The sequence below is a fragment of the Psammomys obesus genome, unplaced genomic scaffold, assembly GCF_907164565.1.
Source record: "Psammomys obesus unplaced genomic scaffold, mPsaObe1.curated_primary_1811, whole genome shotgun sequence".
NCBI classification, from domain to species: Eukaryota; Metazoa; Chordata; class Mammalia; order Rodentia; family Muridae; genus Psammomys; species Psammomys obesus.
In genome coordinates, this window is record NW_026596149.1 from 9,370,661 (window position 1) to 9,388,784 (window position 18,124).

Genomic DNA, 18,124 nt, shown 5'->3' on the forward strand with positions numbered 1-18,124 from the left:
CTTCCTTCCTTCCTTTCTTTCTTTCTTTCTTTCTTTCTTTCTTTCTTTCCTTCTTTTTTTTTTCTGATACAGTGTCTCACTGTATAGCCCTGGGTGGCTAGGAACTCACTATGCAGAACAAGCTAGCTTCAATCTGCCTGCCTCTGTCTCCCAAGTGCTGTGATTAAAGACATGTACCATCATTACACGTGGCCTAGCTGTGGCTTAAATGTTGGAATTTTCTAGTGTTGTGCCCTCTGTTCATATTTATTATCACACCACATACAGTGCAATAGAAATCAATCTGCCTGATAGTCTAGTAAGTCTTACATCTCCATATCCAAGACACCGTCTTCACACACTTCCAGACATATTTTCCACAGGTGATTGTGAAGTGGATAGCATTTCAAAAACTCAACATAGTTAAAAAGTAATCCTCCCACTTTTTACTCCTCAGGAATTTATTCCTATGCTATGAGATCAGCAGCATTAGCTGGTTTGTTCTATATTTCTCTTTTTCTTCTTTCTGTCAACAGTTGCTTGTCTACTGATTCTCCCCTTGGATGGTTCTCTGTCTTTCTTCTTCTACCACGCAGCTATGTACTTTTAAAAAGTCTTTCTAGAGCTAGGTCTGGTGGTGCACACCTTTAGTCCCAACACTCAGGAAGGCAGAGGCAGCTGGATCACTGTGAGTTCAAGGCCAGCCTGGTCTACAGAGCAAGTCCAGGACAGCCAGTGTTACACAAAGAAACTGTCTCAAAAACCACACACACACACAAATATCTTTAGATGATGTCTCTCATCTCACAGTTTTCAAAATCTATTATGGCACACAATAGGCAGATTATTGAACAAAAGGATATATATGCACTGTTACAAAATTTCATCCATGTTTTCGTGAGCCAAATGTCCATCTTATAAAACAAAAGCTAGAATTCTTGTCCTTATTTAGATAGATGATACCTTGTCATAATGACAGATGAGATTTAGAAATCATATGAGGATATGTTGGGGAAGAGAAATGAGACATTGCAAGACTGCATCTCTCTTATTGGGAGACAAGATGGGAGGTTGCTTAGAGACTTTGATAAATTCCTGCTTACTTACAGCTTTGATTATGCCAGCAGGTGTCTTCTTTGCAAACTTAATGTGTTTGATAATTAAGTTGAGTAAGAGATATGACGGGACATTTTTCACTCTATCAGTGGTTTGTAACATTGGCAATAAGCTAGATGTTTTTCATCATTTTCCTCTGGGGAGAACATTGGTTCTTTCTCTTGTTTTGCCTCACTGGCTGTTCCTAAGAATCCTTTTCTGAATCTGCCTTACATTCTCAACTTCTAAAGGTTGATATTTCATGAAGGTGATCCCCAGGCCTGTACTTTCACCATATCCCTTTTCTCTGTGGCTGCATCTTTTGAATATGATGAATTACATATTTATGTACTATCCTCAATCATACATTAGTTTCCAGATTTACAACCACATGCCATATATTCACATTTTAGCCAACAATGGATCATGCATACCAGCATGGTTCTATGGGATTATGAAAAAATTCTGTCACTCAATGTTGTTCAATAACCTGTTTGTAATCAATTTTTGTGTTGAATCTGGAATAAACAGACACTGCCAGTCATATGAAAGTACAGCAGTACAACATGTAGAGTCCATGCTACTTATTAGTTGTAATAAAACTTTACCAATTGTTTATTTACTTTCAACAATCATTACTTGGATTCATCTCAGTTAGAAAGAAAAGTAAATGTAAAGTAGCCTTAGGCAGGTACTTTAGATAATATTCCAGAAGAGAGGGACAACATGCCTTTAATCCCCACTCAGGAGGCAGAGAAGGCAGAAGAGGCAGAGGCAGAGAGGCAGGCAGAGGCAGAGAGGCAGAGACAGAGAGGCAGAGGAGGTAGAGGACTGATCTCTGTAAGTTCGAGGCCAGCCTATTCTACATAGTGAGATACTGTCTCAAAACAAATCAAACAACCCAAAAGTATTTCAGAAGAAAGTATTTCTATCATACAAGACAGATCCGTGTGTTCTGTCACCTCTCAAAATGTCACAGTGGGACAAGATAAGGAGGGGTAGTGAGGGCAGTCATTTGAACCCTGTGTAGGCTTAGGCTAATGGATGTTTTTGTGTCTTAGTTTTTAACAAACAAGTTTAAAAAGTTAGAAATTGATTACTAATTTAAAACATAAATATTTAAAGAAGGAAGATAAGTTGCAATATGTTTTTTGAGCTAAGTGTCAAAACAAAACGGTTAAATGTTTTTTTAATTAAAGAATTTATACGGTGGAAAAAGCTAAGGTTCATTTATCATGGAAGAAAGATAATTATTTTTTCCCAAAAATTTCATGCAGCCGAAGTGTTCGGTGCCTATAATGCCTCTTTCAGTGTGAACTAATGCTCTTGGTCTCATTTTGGCTCACCGCTTGCTGGCTCCCTCAGCTCAGCTTTTAGTTCTACAGGCTCCATTCATAGTAAAAACCATATGCAGCACAGCATATTATTTTAAAACTCTCTTTTTTTGGAAGGTTTATTTTTATTTATGTACGTGTCTTTGTTTGGTATGTATGATACATGTGTGCAGGAACTTTCAGAGGCCAGAAGAGGGCACCTGATCCCCTGAAACTAGAATTTCACATGGTTGTGAGCCGTCTGACGAGGGTGCTGGGAACTGAACTTGGGTCCTCTGAAGAGCAGCAAAGTGCTCTTAACCACTGAGCCATTGTTCCAGCCACGATTATTAATGGTGCATTTTTACTGCACCTTTCTTACATTAGCATACCTAATACTGAGCAAAACTTGTCTACAGCACTCAGTATGTTCTACACACAAGCTGCATGTGGCCGAGGATGGCTATGAATGCAGTTCAACACAAAATCATGACACATAGATTTTTTTGTATGTGTTGGGTTTTTTTTTTGTTTTTGTTTGTTTTTTCTTGTAACTTAATTACATGGTTCTTGATGGTAAACTTTGAGGGTGACAGTGTAGTGTTGTGATGTTAAAGGTTTGAACATACCTACCAACCTTGTAGCCTGGGAGCAACGAGCTGTAAACTATGACCAAGCTACAGCATCGAAGTTTATGTAAGTTCCCTCTTTCATGTTCCCACGCCAACGTCATCTTGCAACACATCTCAGATGGCATCCCCATCATTAAGAGACAGATGACAGTATGGAGAGGTTTCCTCACTGTTTCTACTTGTCTTATGGATTAGTCAGAATTCTTCAGAGAAACAGAACCAACACAAAATGTGTGTGTGTGTGTGTGTGTGTGTGTGTGTATGTTTAGTCTTTAACCTACAATGAGGTTACATCCCCATCATAAATTGAAAACATCACAAGTCAAGCTGCACTCAATACACCTAATCTGCTAAGCATCACGGTTTTGTAATATGGTACACTGTAGAGTGTGGTGTTTAACCTTCTGACTGTGAGGATGACTGAGTGCTGTGAGTGACTTCCCAGCATCATGTTCTCATTCAGAATGCGGAAGAAGGGTAGCATAGGCTATGGGCAGCTGAGACCAGAGACAGAAGTAGTCTACTTGAAAAGATTTCAGGTTTGGTTATTATCAATCATCAAATTGATTTTTATGCTTACAGAAGTGAAGGGACTGATAATATACATATAGAGCAGGAGGCTTTTGGAAAAGAGCCAATTAAACTTCTGCAAATAAAAATTGACGAGACCAACAGCAGACTAGAGATACTGGTGGGAAAAAGAAACAGCGCATAACATGATGGAAGAGCTGGACTGTGGGCATAGCTCAGCTGGTAGAGGGCTTGCCTAGCATGTATGAGACTCTGGCTTTGACCCTCAATGTTGCACAATGTGGTAGTGTTCACCTGTAATCCTAGCTCTTGGGACATGGAGCAGGAGGATCAAAAGTTTAGCTTAACAGGGAGTTTGAGGTCAGCCTGGGATACATGAGACTCTTATCAGTAGAAGAGAAAAGGATGGACAAAATGTATCACTGAGAGAGGAAAGGATAAGATGAGAAAGAGATAATAAAGATAAAGAAAACTCCAGCATGTCTTCATTGGTTTCCCAGAAGGCCAGGAAAGAGGATATGTGTATGTGCATTAGGGATGCCACTCTTTGCTGTGACAAAATTCTGGACAAAAACAACTCGAAGAAGAAAAGATTTATTTTTCCACTGTATGGGAGAACATGGGCCAGGGGCCACTAAGATCAACTAGCTTCTCTATCTACCACTTACCCAGCAAGTGAGAAGATAGTCTCTCTGGCTCAGTCTCTCTATCTGTAAAGAGAGGGCAGTAAAGCGTCTATGCCATAGCTTTGCTGTGAAACTTGAGTACATGAAATGCTTGCATCAGAGCCAGCCCCTGCCAGGCCCTGCCAAATGTTAACATGGTGGTTACCAATAGCTGGGCCTATTCTGAGCTCTCTCTCTCACAGCTCAAGAGAATTGGGGCTGACTATGGTTCTTCAAGTCAGAATTTAACTATTGCTATACATAAAGTATAGTTTTAAAAAACTACGGGTTAGGAATCTACCAAGCTCATTCTTGTGCATGATAAGGAGCTTCGCTTAAGGTATTGGAGTTATCCAGATTTTTCCCTATGCCTGAAGCAAAGCTATCCCCAAGACCTTATCCTAAACAAAAGCTATCATATCTTTTAGGGTCTACCAAAATTTACAAAAACATTTTCATTTTAGGTGGAACTTGGTTCCAAAGACTGGTGGATTCTGTAAGCTCATATTAAATGCCTACTGCATTCATGGCTTTAGTAAAAAACCCCAAATAATGCTTAGGGTTTGAATTCATAACACATTGAATTATACCTATATAGTTTAAATTTTATTTCATGCATATAAGCGTTTGTCTGAATGTATGTATTTGTACTACATGTGTGCCTGGTGCTAAAAGAGGCCAAAAGAGGGCCCCAGATTCTTAGAGCTGGAGTTACACACGGTTGTAAGCTGTAGGTGCTGGGAACCGAACCTGGATCCTCTACAGGAGCAGCAAATTGCTCTTCCTTGCTGAGCCGCCTCTCCTGAATCATACCTACATTTTCCTCACTTGGTGGGTGGGTCACGGTCATGGATGTGGCAGAGGAAGAATTGTGTAACAGACCCAAATCTCTCTTCCTTCTAGTCTGCAAAGAATTCTTAAACCGATTCTACAACTCCTTGCTAACCAGAGGAGCAGACTTTTCTGTGGACACCATAGAGAAAGAGTTGATCAGCTTTTGTTTGGATGTCAAAGGAAAAGAAAGCCGCCTGGTATGGTATATTTCGGTTTTTTCCAGTATGCTTAAAACCACAACAACCTACCAATAAATATTTTCCCTTTCCACTCTGAGTTGGTTTTTTCTTACTTCCATATATGCTTCAAACATGCTCATTGTAGACAGCAAGCAGAAACCAATCTTCTGAGAAACATAGTCCTATACATTAAGTCTTGAACCCTGGAACAAATGGCTGAGGTGCCTATTTAAGGAACCAGAGCGGACTAGCGGCTGGGTTCTCCCAGCATCCATCAGTCGATACTTGTTAGAGGACCCTCCTAGTTGGCATACCCTTCTCCTATCCTAAACTTCCTCAGCCTGTGGTCTGGGCTGCCCTTGCCCAGATGTCCTTTCCTAAATAATCCAGCTATTTTGGGCCTCCTGGCTGTTCCCCTCTCTCCCCTGTCCCCATCTACCCCCCTCACAGGGCTCAGGGTCCTGTCTACTATGGACTCTCCCAGATGTCCCTACCACTGGCTGCGCTCTCCCTTTTACCTGCAATAAACCTTTCCTCCACCATACCTGGGAGTAGTCACGTCCTTTTCTTTTTTATTTCTTTTTGTTTTTCCATTCACTATGGATTCTTATTGAGAGTAATCCAGTTTTCCTTTCTGGGTAAATCACAGGCAGGCAATTTTACACTTTCTTAAATGGGATTGTAAGCTGTTTGTTTGTTTGTTTGTTTTTGTTTTTGCTTCGTTTGGATTTTTGAGACAGGGTTTCTCTGTGTAACTCTGGTTGTCCTGGAGCTCACTCTGTAGACCAGGCTGGCTTCCAACTCACAGAGATCCACCTGTGTCTGCCTCCCAAGTGCTGGGATTAAAGGTGTGAGCCACCACCACCCGGCTGTAAAGCTGTTTCTGATGATTTACTATTATAAAAATGGGTTGGTATTTGCATCTTTTACAAAGACTCTTAATTGAACCCTTAAGTCATCTCAGTATCATTCATATGTAATGATTGAGGCTTTTATATTTTCTTTATTTTTTTATTTTTATTTTTTAAAATTAATTTATCTTTAATTAATTACAATTTATTCACTTTGTATCCCAGCTGTAGCCCCCTCCTTCATCCCTTCCCAATCCTGCCCTTCTTCCCTCATCTCCCCCTATGCCCCTCCCCCAGTCACTGATAGGGGAGGTCCTCCTTCCCTTCCCTCTGACCCTAGCCTATCCGGTCTCATCAGGACTGGCTACATTGTATATTTTCTTTTTTAGATTAAGTTTCCCGATTTTAATGTATGTTTCGATATTTCTATATTAATAAAGACAATTCTAGATTAAGTCCTTTAACTTTTTATTTTATTTTTATTTTTTGGTATTGAACCCACAGCCCTGTTCATGCTGAGCATGTGTTTACCACAGAGGTATACCTCAGGTATCAGTCAAGTCCTTTTTTTTGCCTAAAGTGGACATGTTAATATGTACCGCCGGACCCTGGCTGGCTAAGGCACCAGAAGACCAATGACTCCAGCTTTGTCACCAGGCTAATTAGGTGCACCTGATAATCCTGTGACACTGAGAGACAGGTGCATCTAATTAGCCCGGTGACAAGGCTGGTCTTCTGGTACCTCAGCCAGACAGGGTTAAAATTTAATAGCTGGACTATGAAGACCTCTTTCCTCCCTTATTTACACTGTTTTGCTTGCTTTTATTCATTATCAGGAACACTAAGTATTTGTTGTTTTGTCTGTTTTTTGAGACAAGGTTTCCCTGTGTAGCCTTGGCTGCCCTGGACTCCCTTTGTAGACCAGGCTGGCCTTGAACTCACAGAGATTCGCCTGCCTCTGCCTCCCTGAGTGCTGGGATCACAGGTGTGCGCCACCTTGCCCAGCTGACACTCTTTTTAATGGCACTTCATTTATTTATTTTGTGCGCATGTGTGCGGCATGCAAGTCAGAGGGCAACTTGCAGGAGTTTCTCCTTCTACCATGTGGGTCTCGGGGATCAGACTAAGGTTGTCAGCTTTGGCAGCAGACCCCTTTACCGTCTGAATCGTCTCACCAGCCCCACGCTTTCTATCGTTCTCTCGTTCAGTGCTATTATCTAGGAGCCACCAGAGATGCAGCCACCAAGATCCTAAGTGAAGTCACTCGTCCCATGAGTGTGCACATGCCTGCCCCGAAGATCTGTGAGAAGCTGAAGAAGATGGACAGCCAGATTTGTGAGCTAAAATACGGTACTTGAGACCCAACTGCCTTTCCCAATATGGTCCATATGTTGTAAAGCTGTGAACCCCCTGGGCCGTGTTATCTACAGAGTCAGCATTAGAGGGAAGGGATTCTCTAGTCACTGATAGGTTGCTGGGCTGGTGAACGGTGTTTTCATGTTAGCTGAGCTCCTGTAAAGGAAAGGAGGTAAATAAACTAATAAGAACCTATTAGTAAATATTGGATAATAACGGATAATCAGCATTAAGTTGGAACCACCAGCCCAAAGTTTAAGTTCCTAATTTACTAAGGTGGTGTCAAACCGTGAGTGTTTGGAAAATTTTCTGAAAATAAATAAGGAGCTACTCTTGGTTAGCTATGAAGACATGAGTTACATCTGTTCAACGGCAGCAGGACTTTGAGGTTGCAACATGACTTCATCTTCCTCCCAGGTTCATCCTTCTGTCAGCGTTTAGGAACTGGCTTATCTGTCCCCATCAGATCAGGCTATGACGTAGCTTAGCAGAGATACCTAAAATAAACAGCAAGGAAAGGAAGGTGATGCCTTATTTAAAACTATCCTTGGCCTTATAAATTTCACATGCTTAAATCTATTCTTATACTGAAGGGTTGTATCTGGGCCAGCCTTTTGCATAGATGAAATCAGTATGATTCAAGGCTGCTAGTCGTTCCCCCACCCCCGCAGCTATTCTTAACATCTGAAATTCCTCTACTACAGACTCTTTTGCATAAGTTGTTCTCTCTCTCTCCTTCCCTCCTTGCCTCTCTCTCCCTTCCTCCTCTCTCCGTTTCCTCTCTCTCTCTCTCTCTCACACACACACACACACACACACACGTGCTCGCTCTTGCAACTCTTAATCACTTAGTCTCAGTTCTCACCACAGCTGTGCAATGTGCACATACACTATAGCTCCACAGCTATATGAAACATGAAACATGAAACATGAAACAGGTTTCAGGTTGAAAGGTCCGAAAGGCAACCTAGTTCTTAGTTTGCCAAGCACAGGCCCTGACTTCCAGGGTAGTTATTATGTAAGCGTCCCTTTTTCAAGACTTCAAAGGGCTAGGGTAGAGGCAGGAAACCCCACGTCGATACAAAGCATGTTCATAGAAAGGACGACTGTGCACAGGGGCATGCGAATATATGTACACGCATGTGTGCTACAGCATGCATGTGAAGGTCAGGGAACAATTTGTAGGAGTCAGTTTCCTTTTCACTACGTGGATCACCAGGTCCTTGGGCTTGGTAGCAAATGCCTTCACCCGCCGAGCCGTCTTGCCAGCCAGCAAATTGTTGTTATACTGTATTGTTTAGATGAAAATCTCTGCATATGCTCAATGCATATTCAGTATTTCCCTCCTTGAATGTCGTTAGTTTATGATTGGCAGCATTCAAAGACTTAGAATCCAGGCCTATAAAAAGTTGACTGGTGATGTTGCATTTTCACTGGGTATGTCTTGGTCCCCATGGGAAGGGAAACCGTCTCACACTGAAGGGGAATGAGGTCAGCGCCACATTCCCTTCTAAGGGTTCCATAAGATTTTTGTGTTGTTGTTCAATTGTTCTTTTTTGGCATTTAGAGAAAAAACTGGACTTGGCGTCTGTGGACCTGGGGAAGATGAGAGTCTCGGAGCTGAAGCAGATCCTGCGCAGCTGGGGGGAAGAGTGCAGGGCCTGCGCAGAGAAAAGCGACTACGTGAGCCTCATCAAAGAGCTGGCCCCCAAATATGTAGAGACAGCCCCCCAAACAGAGCTCTGACGTCGCCTCTCAGCGTGTGTGGGCTGTAGTTAGAGTAAAACAACTGTCTAAGATGAGGATTCGCTGCCTAAGGCTCACCAGGGACTGGGCTGCTGGCTGCCAGTCTTGCTGTTGTACTGCGGAGTTGGGCAGTTTAGGCTTAGGGTTCAGGTTCACCTCTGCTTGCTGCTGGCCGCCCACGTCTGCAGAGTCCGGAGTCCGGAGAGCTCATCCTTCTTTGGAAGGTACAGCGGTTCTCTCTGCATTACTGTAGCAATAACGCCCAACAGAGACAAGCCAGGGGAGGGAAGGCTTGTGGCTCATGGTTTCAGTCAACCATGGCAAGGTAGCTAACGGCAAAGCAGCTCAGAACATGAAGGCAGGAGCTGGTCCCCGAGGCTGCCACTATGGTGACTGAAAAGCAGAAAATGGTGTTCAAGTCATGATAACGATGTAACCTTCAAAGGCTACTTCCGCCAGCTAGACTCCAGCCCGTGGCCTCCCTAAATCACCACTAGCTGGGGAACACGCATTGAAAAAAAAAAAAGAGAACCTGTGGGTGGGGCATTTCAAATCCAAACCCTAGCCGAAGAACAAGATTTATCATTACCAACTTATGTGGGCTACTGGAAACTGATGGAATGAATAGACTTTTGGACAAAGTTGTTTTTTCCTTTTTTTTCGGACAAAGTTTTAAAAATAGAGGCATTGGAGCAGAGATAATTGGATAAAAGAAACTACAGCTTACCGAATGGGCAACTTCAACCCCAACAACCGCCTGACAGCATTTCAAGGTTTTTTGTTTTGTTTTGTTTTGTTTTAAAATATAGACTTTTTAAACTGCAAATTGCTTTGGATAGTTTCTCTCTTTGGCGCAGCAAGGAGGGATGCATTACTTACTTTACATGTGCTTGAGACAAAATACCTGGCAGAAACTATCAAGGAAGGGTTTGGTTTGCCTCGTGTTTTAGGATGACGACTTTTCACGAAGGCGGGAGTGTGAGGCACAGAAGCCCTGTTCTAGAAGCAGGGAGAGAGCTGGAAGCTGGTGCTCAGCTAGCTGTCAGGACCCCAGTACGGGCACGCGCTGCCCGCCTGAAGAGTGGGTCTTCCCGGCACAGCCACACCTTCTAAGCAACGCCCTCGCACGCATGCCCGGAGGGTTGTGTCCCTTAGGGGATCCTAAAATCCCACCAAGTCAGCAATGGCGATTAATCATTGCACAGCGTTACTGAAAGTTACTGTTTCTCATCTAAAGAAAACTCATTTAAAGAATACAAATCAAGAATCCACAGAAGGTCTGTCCCCAAGCTCAGCTTCCTTCTTCATTGTTTCCTACCAGGCAGGATAAGAGAATGCTCAGCACACTCTCGCGGCGGGAGTGCTTAAAGTTTCCAATCCATCAGCTTTAAGCAGAAGACGATTTCAGCTCCATTTTCCAGCCATAGAAGAGTAAGAAGCGCAGGGTGGAACGTATGCCTTTGTGCCCTAGGTCGGGGTTTGATACTCAAAAAGTATTCCCTTGAAACTTTCTGGGGTGATGGGGATGTCCCTTATCAAGGCGGGTGATGAGAGCTATGGTCATCATATTGATATAGAAGTACAATTAAGAGGTGTGTGTTCTATTGTATGGCAATTCTGTCTAATAAACAGCTGTAGAAGTTATTTGAAAATTGCCCAAAATTAATGTATTAAAACAACTATTCATTTAAATAAGGAAATGTACTCACTGGCAATGTATTTGTGGAGTAGAGAAGAACTTATTCGGATAATAAATAAACACTGACAGGGTAAAGTTCACTTTCAGATGGTGCAAGCGAATGCACTTTCAGCTGAGCAATGGCTGTGAGTGAACTGGTTAGAGAGTTAGCGGTCCCCAAGCAGATATGTAGGTCGTGTACTGAAAAATGAGAATGAAAGTCTTAGCGAATGAACGGCCCACGGCGGTTATTGTTTCTGGAGTTCGGCAGCTTCCTCACCACACTGGAATGGCATCCATCTTTTTGAACTGAATTTAAGAAACACAAAAGTTGGACTGGAGGGATGGCTCAGTGGTTAAGAACACTGGCTGCTCTTCCAGATGACCCAGGTTCAATTCCCAGCACCCACAAGGCAGCTCACAAATATCTGTACCATCAGTTCCAGGGGCTCCAACACCTCTGGCCTCCACAGGAACAAGGCGCACACTTGGTAGACAGATAAATAATGCAGGCAACACCTAGACACATAAAATAAAAACAAAAATACCAAAGCTAAATTTTAAAATCTTCTAGAAAAGCATTATATCTGTGTCTTCGGGTTTCTATTGCTGTGATGAGACACCATGACATTGGCAACTCTTGTAAAGAAAACATTTAATTGGAGCTGGCTTACAGGTTTAGAGGTTTCGTCCATTACCATCATGGTGAGGAGCTTGCAGGCAGACATGATGGAGGAGTAGTGGAGAGTTCTACACCCAGATCGGCGGGCCTCAGGAAGAGAAGACACTGGGCTTCTTGTGGGGTTTTACAACCTTGAAGCCTCTCCACAGTGACACACTTCCTCCAGCAAGGCCAAGAAGGCCACAGCTTCTAAGCCTTCTCAAATCGTGTCACTCCCCGGTGACTAAGCATTCAAGTATATGAGCCTAGGGGACACTTTTCCTCTTTGTTTGTTTGTTTGTTTGTTTGCTTGCTTGGTTTTTTGAGACAGGATTTCTATGCATAGCCTTGGCAATCCCGGGCTCAGTTTGTAGACCAAGCTGACCTCATACTCAGAGAGATCCTCCTGCCTCTACGTCTCCTAGTGCTGGGATTATAGGCATATGCCACCGTGCTGGGTTAGGCGGTCATTCTCACTCAAACCACTGTAATCATGGAACTTGTCATTTGAAAATAATATTAGCTCTCTGATTTCAAAATTTGGTCATATTTCTGTGTCTTTTTTTTTTTTTTTTTTTTTTAGGATAGGAACACTATTTAGTAGAGGCCATTCAAATCACTGATGTTGTCTTCTTCTTCTTCTTTTTCAGTGCTGGCCATAGTCTATTTTTCTCAAAGAGATTTTACGCAAGTGCTTCCCAAACTTCTGATGTTGCTCCTATAGAGCAGTAGGAAAGCCCACTGTGTGTGTGTGCACGTGCTGCATACGCACACGTGAATGCTGGTACTCGTGCACGCGTGGCTGGAGGAGGATGTCAAGCGGCCTGCTTTGTCCCCTCATCCTCTGAGGCAGAGGCTGGTCAGCCACCAGCCCCCTCGGGTCTGCCTACTTCTACTTTCCAGCACGGAACTGTAGGCATGCATAGCCATGCTTGGCTTCATGTGAGTTCTGGAGACCTGAACTCAGGCCCTCAAGCTTGTCAAGACCTTCAGTGCTGTGCTGTCCCCTGGTCCTCAGTCAGTTAGGTCTTGAATAGAACTTAAATATATCAATAGCATCAGAAATGCAGAAAGTTTATTCTTTTGTTTGTGTGAAAGAAGTCCAATAGAATGGAATTCAGAGTAAATTTGGTAGCCACAATGATCACAGAGAATCAGCTCATAACTTTTTGCCTCATATCCTAGTGACTTTTTTTTTTTTGCTAACCCCGGATCTAGGTTGGCTTCCAGACTTCCTCACTCTAGAAAGAATGTGCTTCTAACGTGAGCCCAGCCCCAGCTCCCATCCTATTTGCTGTGTCTACATCATTGACCAGAATCGAATCATTTGACTCAGCTGTAAAGGATCTGGAGCAGTAATATCTCTTGGTTCAGCTTCTGAATATCCAATTCAAACCAGAATTTTTCCCGAGAAGAAAGGGAGAAATAGTTAGTGGCCACAAACCGTCTCTGCAGAGCAGCAAAAATTCTCCCTTGCCATGCCTCGTAAGCTATAATTTCTGATTATCTAAATAACCCTCCTCCTGGTTATTTCAATCATCCATACATGTAAGTGTAATAGTTTTCCTTCCTTTTTTGTTTCTTTATTTTTGTCTTGAGAAGTATTCTTTTTATTTTTTTATTTTCACTTCCACTTGCTCCTTTTGTGCATGTGTTTGTATATGCATTCTCCATGTGTTTCCAGGAAAAATCTATAAGCACAGAAGGTGTAGAAGTTGCACCATCTTAAAAAAAAAAAAAAAGTAATACAGCTCTGAACCAAAAAATGAGCGGGGACCAGGGAGTTGGCTCAGTGGGTAAAGTACTTGTCCTACAAGTGTGAGGATCTGAATTTGGATCCCCAGAACGCTGTACATGGCAGTGTGCATATCTGAAATTCCAGCTCTTCTATGATGAGATGAGAGCTGAAACCAGGAGAATTCTGGGAGGCTCCTGACATAGATAACCTGGAGTACACAGTGATGAGCAACAGAGAGACCCTGTCTCAAAAATAAGGTGAGAGAGAAGAAAAGACACCAAAGTTTGTGATCTTTCAAGACACCCATTTGAAAGAAAGAATGGCTGTTCTCTCAAAATATATTTGGAAAAAAATTCCACCTAAGAAAAACCTTCTTGGGCATATGATTACTCTTCATACAGAAATTATGTATTTTTTCTTACTACCTATCTTTTTTCTTTTTGTTATAGAATGGGCAATCTTAAATTTGTAGTATCAAAAATGCTAAAATTAGGATATTAGTTGCATCAAGTTATTATTCCCATAAGAATATCTATATAGATCTATATATAGATATATACATCAGTAGATATATATATATATATATATATATATATATATATATATATATATATATATCAGTAGGAAAGGGAATATGTAGATACACTGCTGGATTTTTGTCAATTTGACATAAGCTAGGGTCATCTGAGAAGAGGAACTGTAATTGAGAAAATGCCTATGTAAGATTGGCCTGTAGGCAAGACTGTGGGGCATTTTCTTAATTGATGATTGATGTGAGAGGGTCAAGCCCACTGCAGTTGGCATCACCCCTCGGCAGGCACTCCTGGATTGTATAAGAAGGCAGGCTGAGCAAGCCAGAGGGAAGAAGCCGGTACGTGGCACTCCTTCATGGCTCTGCTTCAGTTCCTGTCTCTACATCCAGCCTTGAGTTCCTGCCTTGACTTCCCTCAATGATAACTATAAACTGTAAGCCACAATAAATCCTTCCTTCCTCACATTGCTTTTGGTCAGCATTTTATCACAGCAATGGAAACCCAGTTAAGACAGGTAGATATCATTGAGAGGCATTTGCTCTCTTCTTCACTGATAAAAATGTGGAGAATTGTGATTGGGTAGGACTCACTGGGTCTAAAGTGACCACTCGTTCTAGTGGATTGTAAGACTGATAAAATAGCATTTTAAGTATGGTGTCTGGGGCTGGAGAGGTGACTCATGGTTAAGATGCTTACAGTGCAAGGAATGGGAGTTCAGATACCCAGAACTCAGGTAAATGTGAGGTGCGAGTGTGGGCCCTCCCATAAGCTCATCTTCAGAAGGCAGACAGGGGGATCTCTAACAAGCTGGGTAGGCAGACTGCCTTGATGGATGGACAGAAGAAAGACTGAAGATGGTTCTTGCCGACTTGGATCTTCACATGCATGCTCATCCGTATGCCCATGTGGCCACACATATGCAAAGGAGCATATATACACATGCTCAGCACACATATAAAAGTGGAAAAGTCAAACACAGTAGTTGGCAATGGCAGGTCATTAACTGTAAGTGAAAGGTGTCTACCTAAGGCACCTGATCTAAATGTGATTGTTTTTTTTTTTAGTTTAAAAATTTTTTAAATTTATTACAATTTATTCACTTTGTATCCCAGCTGTAGCCCCCTCCCTTATCCCCTCCTAATACCAACCTCCCTCCCTCATCTCCCATGCCCCTCCCCAGTCCACTGATAGGGGAGGTCCTCCTCCCCTTCCATCCAACCCTAGTCTATCAAGTCTCATCTGGAGTGGCTGCATTGTCTTCCTCTGTGGCCTGGTAAGGCTGCCCACCCCCTCAGGGGGAGGTGATCAAAGAGCCAGCCACTGAGTTCATGTCAGAGACAGTCCCTGTTCCCTTTACTAGGAAACCCACTTGGATAGTGAGCTGTCATGTACCACATCTGTGCAGGGGTTCTAGGTTATCTCCATGCATGGTTATCTCCACTCCTTGGTTGGAATGTTAGTCTCAGAAAAGAGCCCTGGGCCCAGATTTTTTTTGGTTCTTTTGTTCTCCTGTGGAACTCCAATCCCCTCCAGGTCTTTCTATCTTCCCCTTCTTTCATAAGATTTCCTGCACTCTGCCCAAAGTTTGGCTATAAGTCTCGGCATCTGCTTTAATACCCTGCTGAGTAGAGTCTTTCAAGGCCTTCTGTGGTAGGCTCCTGTCCTGTTCCCTGTCTTCTCCATCTTCCGATGTCTATCCCATTTGCCTTTCTGAATGAGGATTGAGCATATTACCCACGGTCCTCCTCCTTGCTTAGCTTCTTTAGGTGAACAGATTTTAGTATGATTATATTATATGTCTAATATCCACTTATAAGTGAGTATATACCATGTGTGTCTTTCTGCTTCTGGGATATCTCACTCAGGATGATCTTTTCTAGTTCCCACCATTTGCCTGAAAATTTCATGATATCTTTGTTTTTAATTGGTGAGTAATATTCCATTATGTAAATGTACCACAATTTCTGTATCCATTCCTCAGTTGAGGGACATCTGGGTTGTTTCCATCTTCTGGCTATTATGAATAAAGCTGCTACAAACATGCTTGAGCAAATGTCATTGTATATTTGAGCATACTTTGGATGTATGCCTAAGAGTTGCAGAGAAACACTTAAAGAAATGTTCAACATCCTTAGTCATCAAGGAAATGCAAATCAAAATGACCTTACACCCATCAGAATGGGTAAGATAAAAAACTTAAGTGACAACACATGCTGGAGAGGTTGTGGAGAAAGGGGAACCCTCCTTCACTGCTGGTGGGAATGTAAACTTGTACAACCACTTTGGAAATCAATCTGGCACTTTCTCAGACAATTAGGAATAGTGCTTCCTCAAGATCCAGCTATACCACTCTTAGGCATATATCCAAAAGATGCTCAAGTGAATATTTTTTAATCTTCTGCTGTATATTAGAGGCTCCTGGAGATAATTTAGTAATTCACCCCAGAAGGCCAGGCTGGACCCACAGTAGTTCTTCTTAGGTGATTTCAATATGAAGCTAAGCTTGGAGAGCCACTGTCCTAAGTACTCTGCCTAAAATGGTGGCAATGGCCTCCTAGGGAGGAGGAGACCTGGTGTGTTGTATCTGCTGTCTGGAAGCATCAAGAGATGGTGGCTGGTGTTCGGCTTTCTTGTTTCTTCTTCCGTCTGAGACCCTAGTCCATAGAATGGTGCAACTCACTTTCAAGGCTGGTTGGTTAAACCTTCCTGGAACTCCCTAATGGACACACCCAGAGTTATCTTTCCTTGGTGATTCTAAGTCACGGTGACAATGGAGATTAGGATTAACCCCCATTGAGACCCAAGATGAGAAGCACATATATGCAACACATAGCCCCACAGCCCATTACCAAAGTCTCTGCAGAAATATGTTCTAGGACCTCAGAAATATTTTTACGTTTACAAATAATATGTTTCACATAGTAGTGATAATTTTTCTTTCTTTCTTTTTTTTTTTTTTTTTTACTCTTAGAGCTGGAACTTGGAGGCTCACCATGCTAAGTAAACATTGTAGCCCTGGCACATGTACTCCTCCTGATGATTACCCAACCTTAGGGCCTGGAGCAGCATCCTGTAACGCCTTCCTTAAATCCAGGCCAGACAGCATCATGAGAATTCAGGTGAGGTCAGGCCTTACTGTCAAATGAGAGCCACGAATCAACTTAAGATCAGGAGAATCTTTTGTAATAGGGGACTTGGAAAAATGATTGTGAGTGACAGAGGTCGTTTTTATGGTAACTAGGGCCTGGGTGAATCTGATCATTATTAGCATATTGGGCACTCTTCTACAAAAATTTCCACTTCCAATTTCCCACAAGCTTCTAGAAGTTGAAAAGTACCCACGGCCACCGGATAACCAGAGATTAGGTACCTGGCTTGTTCCTTTGGCTACTTATTTTCAGAGCACTCTGAGAAGCTTAAGCATCAGACAGCTACCGAGGAAACAGTCACCAAGCCACATTCCCTTTCTCAACAGCTGCATCGGCTATGGTTTTCTGTGTAGGTCACGTATAGGTCATGAGACCCAAGAAGCCCAAGGGAGCAGCACTCCCCTTTTCACGGCCCCCACCCTCAGAACGGCACTCTCATTACAAGCCGGTCTCTCTGGCCAGCCTTTGGTACCAGCCGTCAGGTATTTTTTCAGGCTGCACTCTGCGCACCCAGCAGCAGAAGACGCTGGTCACCCGGCTCCTGCCCTTTTTCCTTTTGAATTTTTAAAATCCCATTTTGGAAAGAACAGATCAAATGTTGGCTTCTCAGTCATGGGCCGGCTATGAATACGTTGCAAAGGATCTCAGGTGGTGCGAATTCTACCAGGAAAGGAGCTTCTCCCCCTGTGGGCCATTATCTCAGAATGAGATAACAAGTGGGGAATTTCAGTGTTCCCCCTCACTTCTAAAAGTCTTCCCCAGACAGCTAAATTTTCTAATTTACATCCCCCCTGTGTGTGTGTGTGTGTGTGTGTTTAAAATGTATGATGTGTATGTGTATTTGGTGCGTGTATCCATGTGCATGTGGAATGCCAGAAGAATATCTCTGGTGTCCTGGTCTATCACTCTTCACTATATTCCCTTGAGACAGTCTCTCATTTGACCTGGAGATAGTCTGGCAGCCAGTGTAATGCTAAAATCACGGGACCCTCAGAGACCACCAGGAGATGACTCGATGCAAGAGCAAGGAGCGATCGAACTCAAGTCTCACTGACCCAGCAGTAGAGAAGTGGGACCCTGAGCCCTGAGTGAGCAGGGTTTCCAAAGAGAAAGACTGTAAGCAGCAGGGGGTTTCCATGACAGCAAGCGGGGTGTGTGTGTACATGTTTCCATGACAGCAAGCA

The 18,124-nt window shown here is 42.8% G+C and overlaps 1 protein-coding gene across 1 annotated transcript in view; it reads left to right on the top strand.

Annotated features, from left to right (window-relative positions):
• The window catches only part of Cdnf (cerebral dopamine neurotrophic factor), an 11,090-nt gene extending 1,909 nt beyond the window's left edge, over nt 1-9,181 (top strand). Inside the window, exons 2-4 of the mRNA XM_055593931.1 lie at nt 5,119-5,246; nt 7,288-7,429; nt 9,003-9,181. Of these exons, the coding sequence (XP_055449906.1) occupies nt 5,119-5,246; nt 7,288-7,429; nt 9,003-9,181 (449 nt within the window). The remainder of the gene's footprint in view (nt 1-5,118; nt 5,247-7,287; nt 7,430-9,002) is intronic.
• Nucleotides 9,182-18,124: the final 8,943 nt, after the last annotated feature.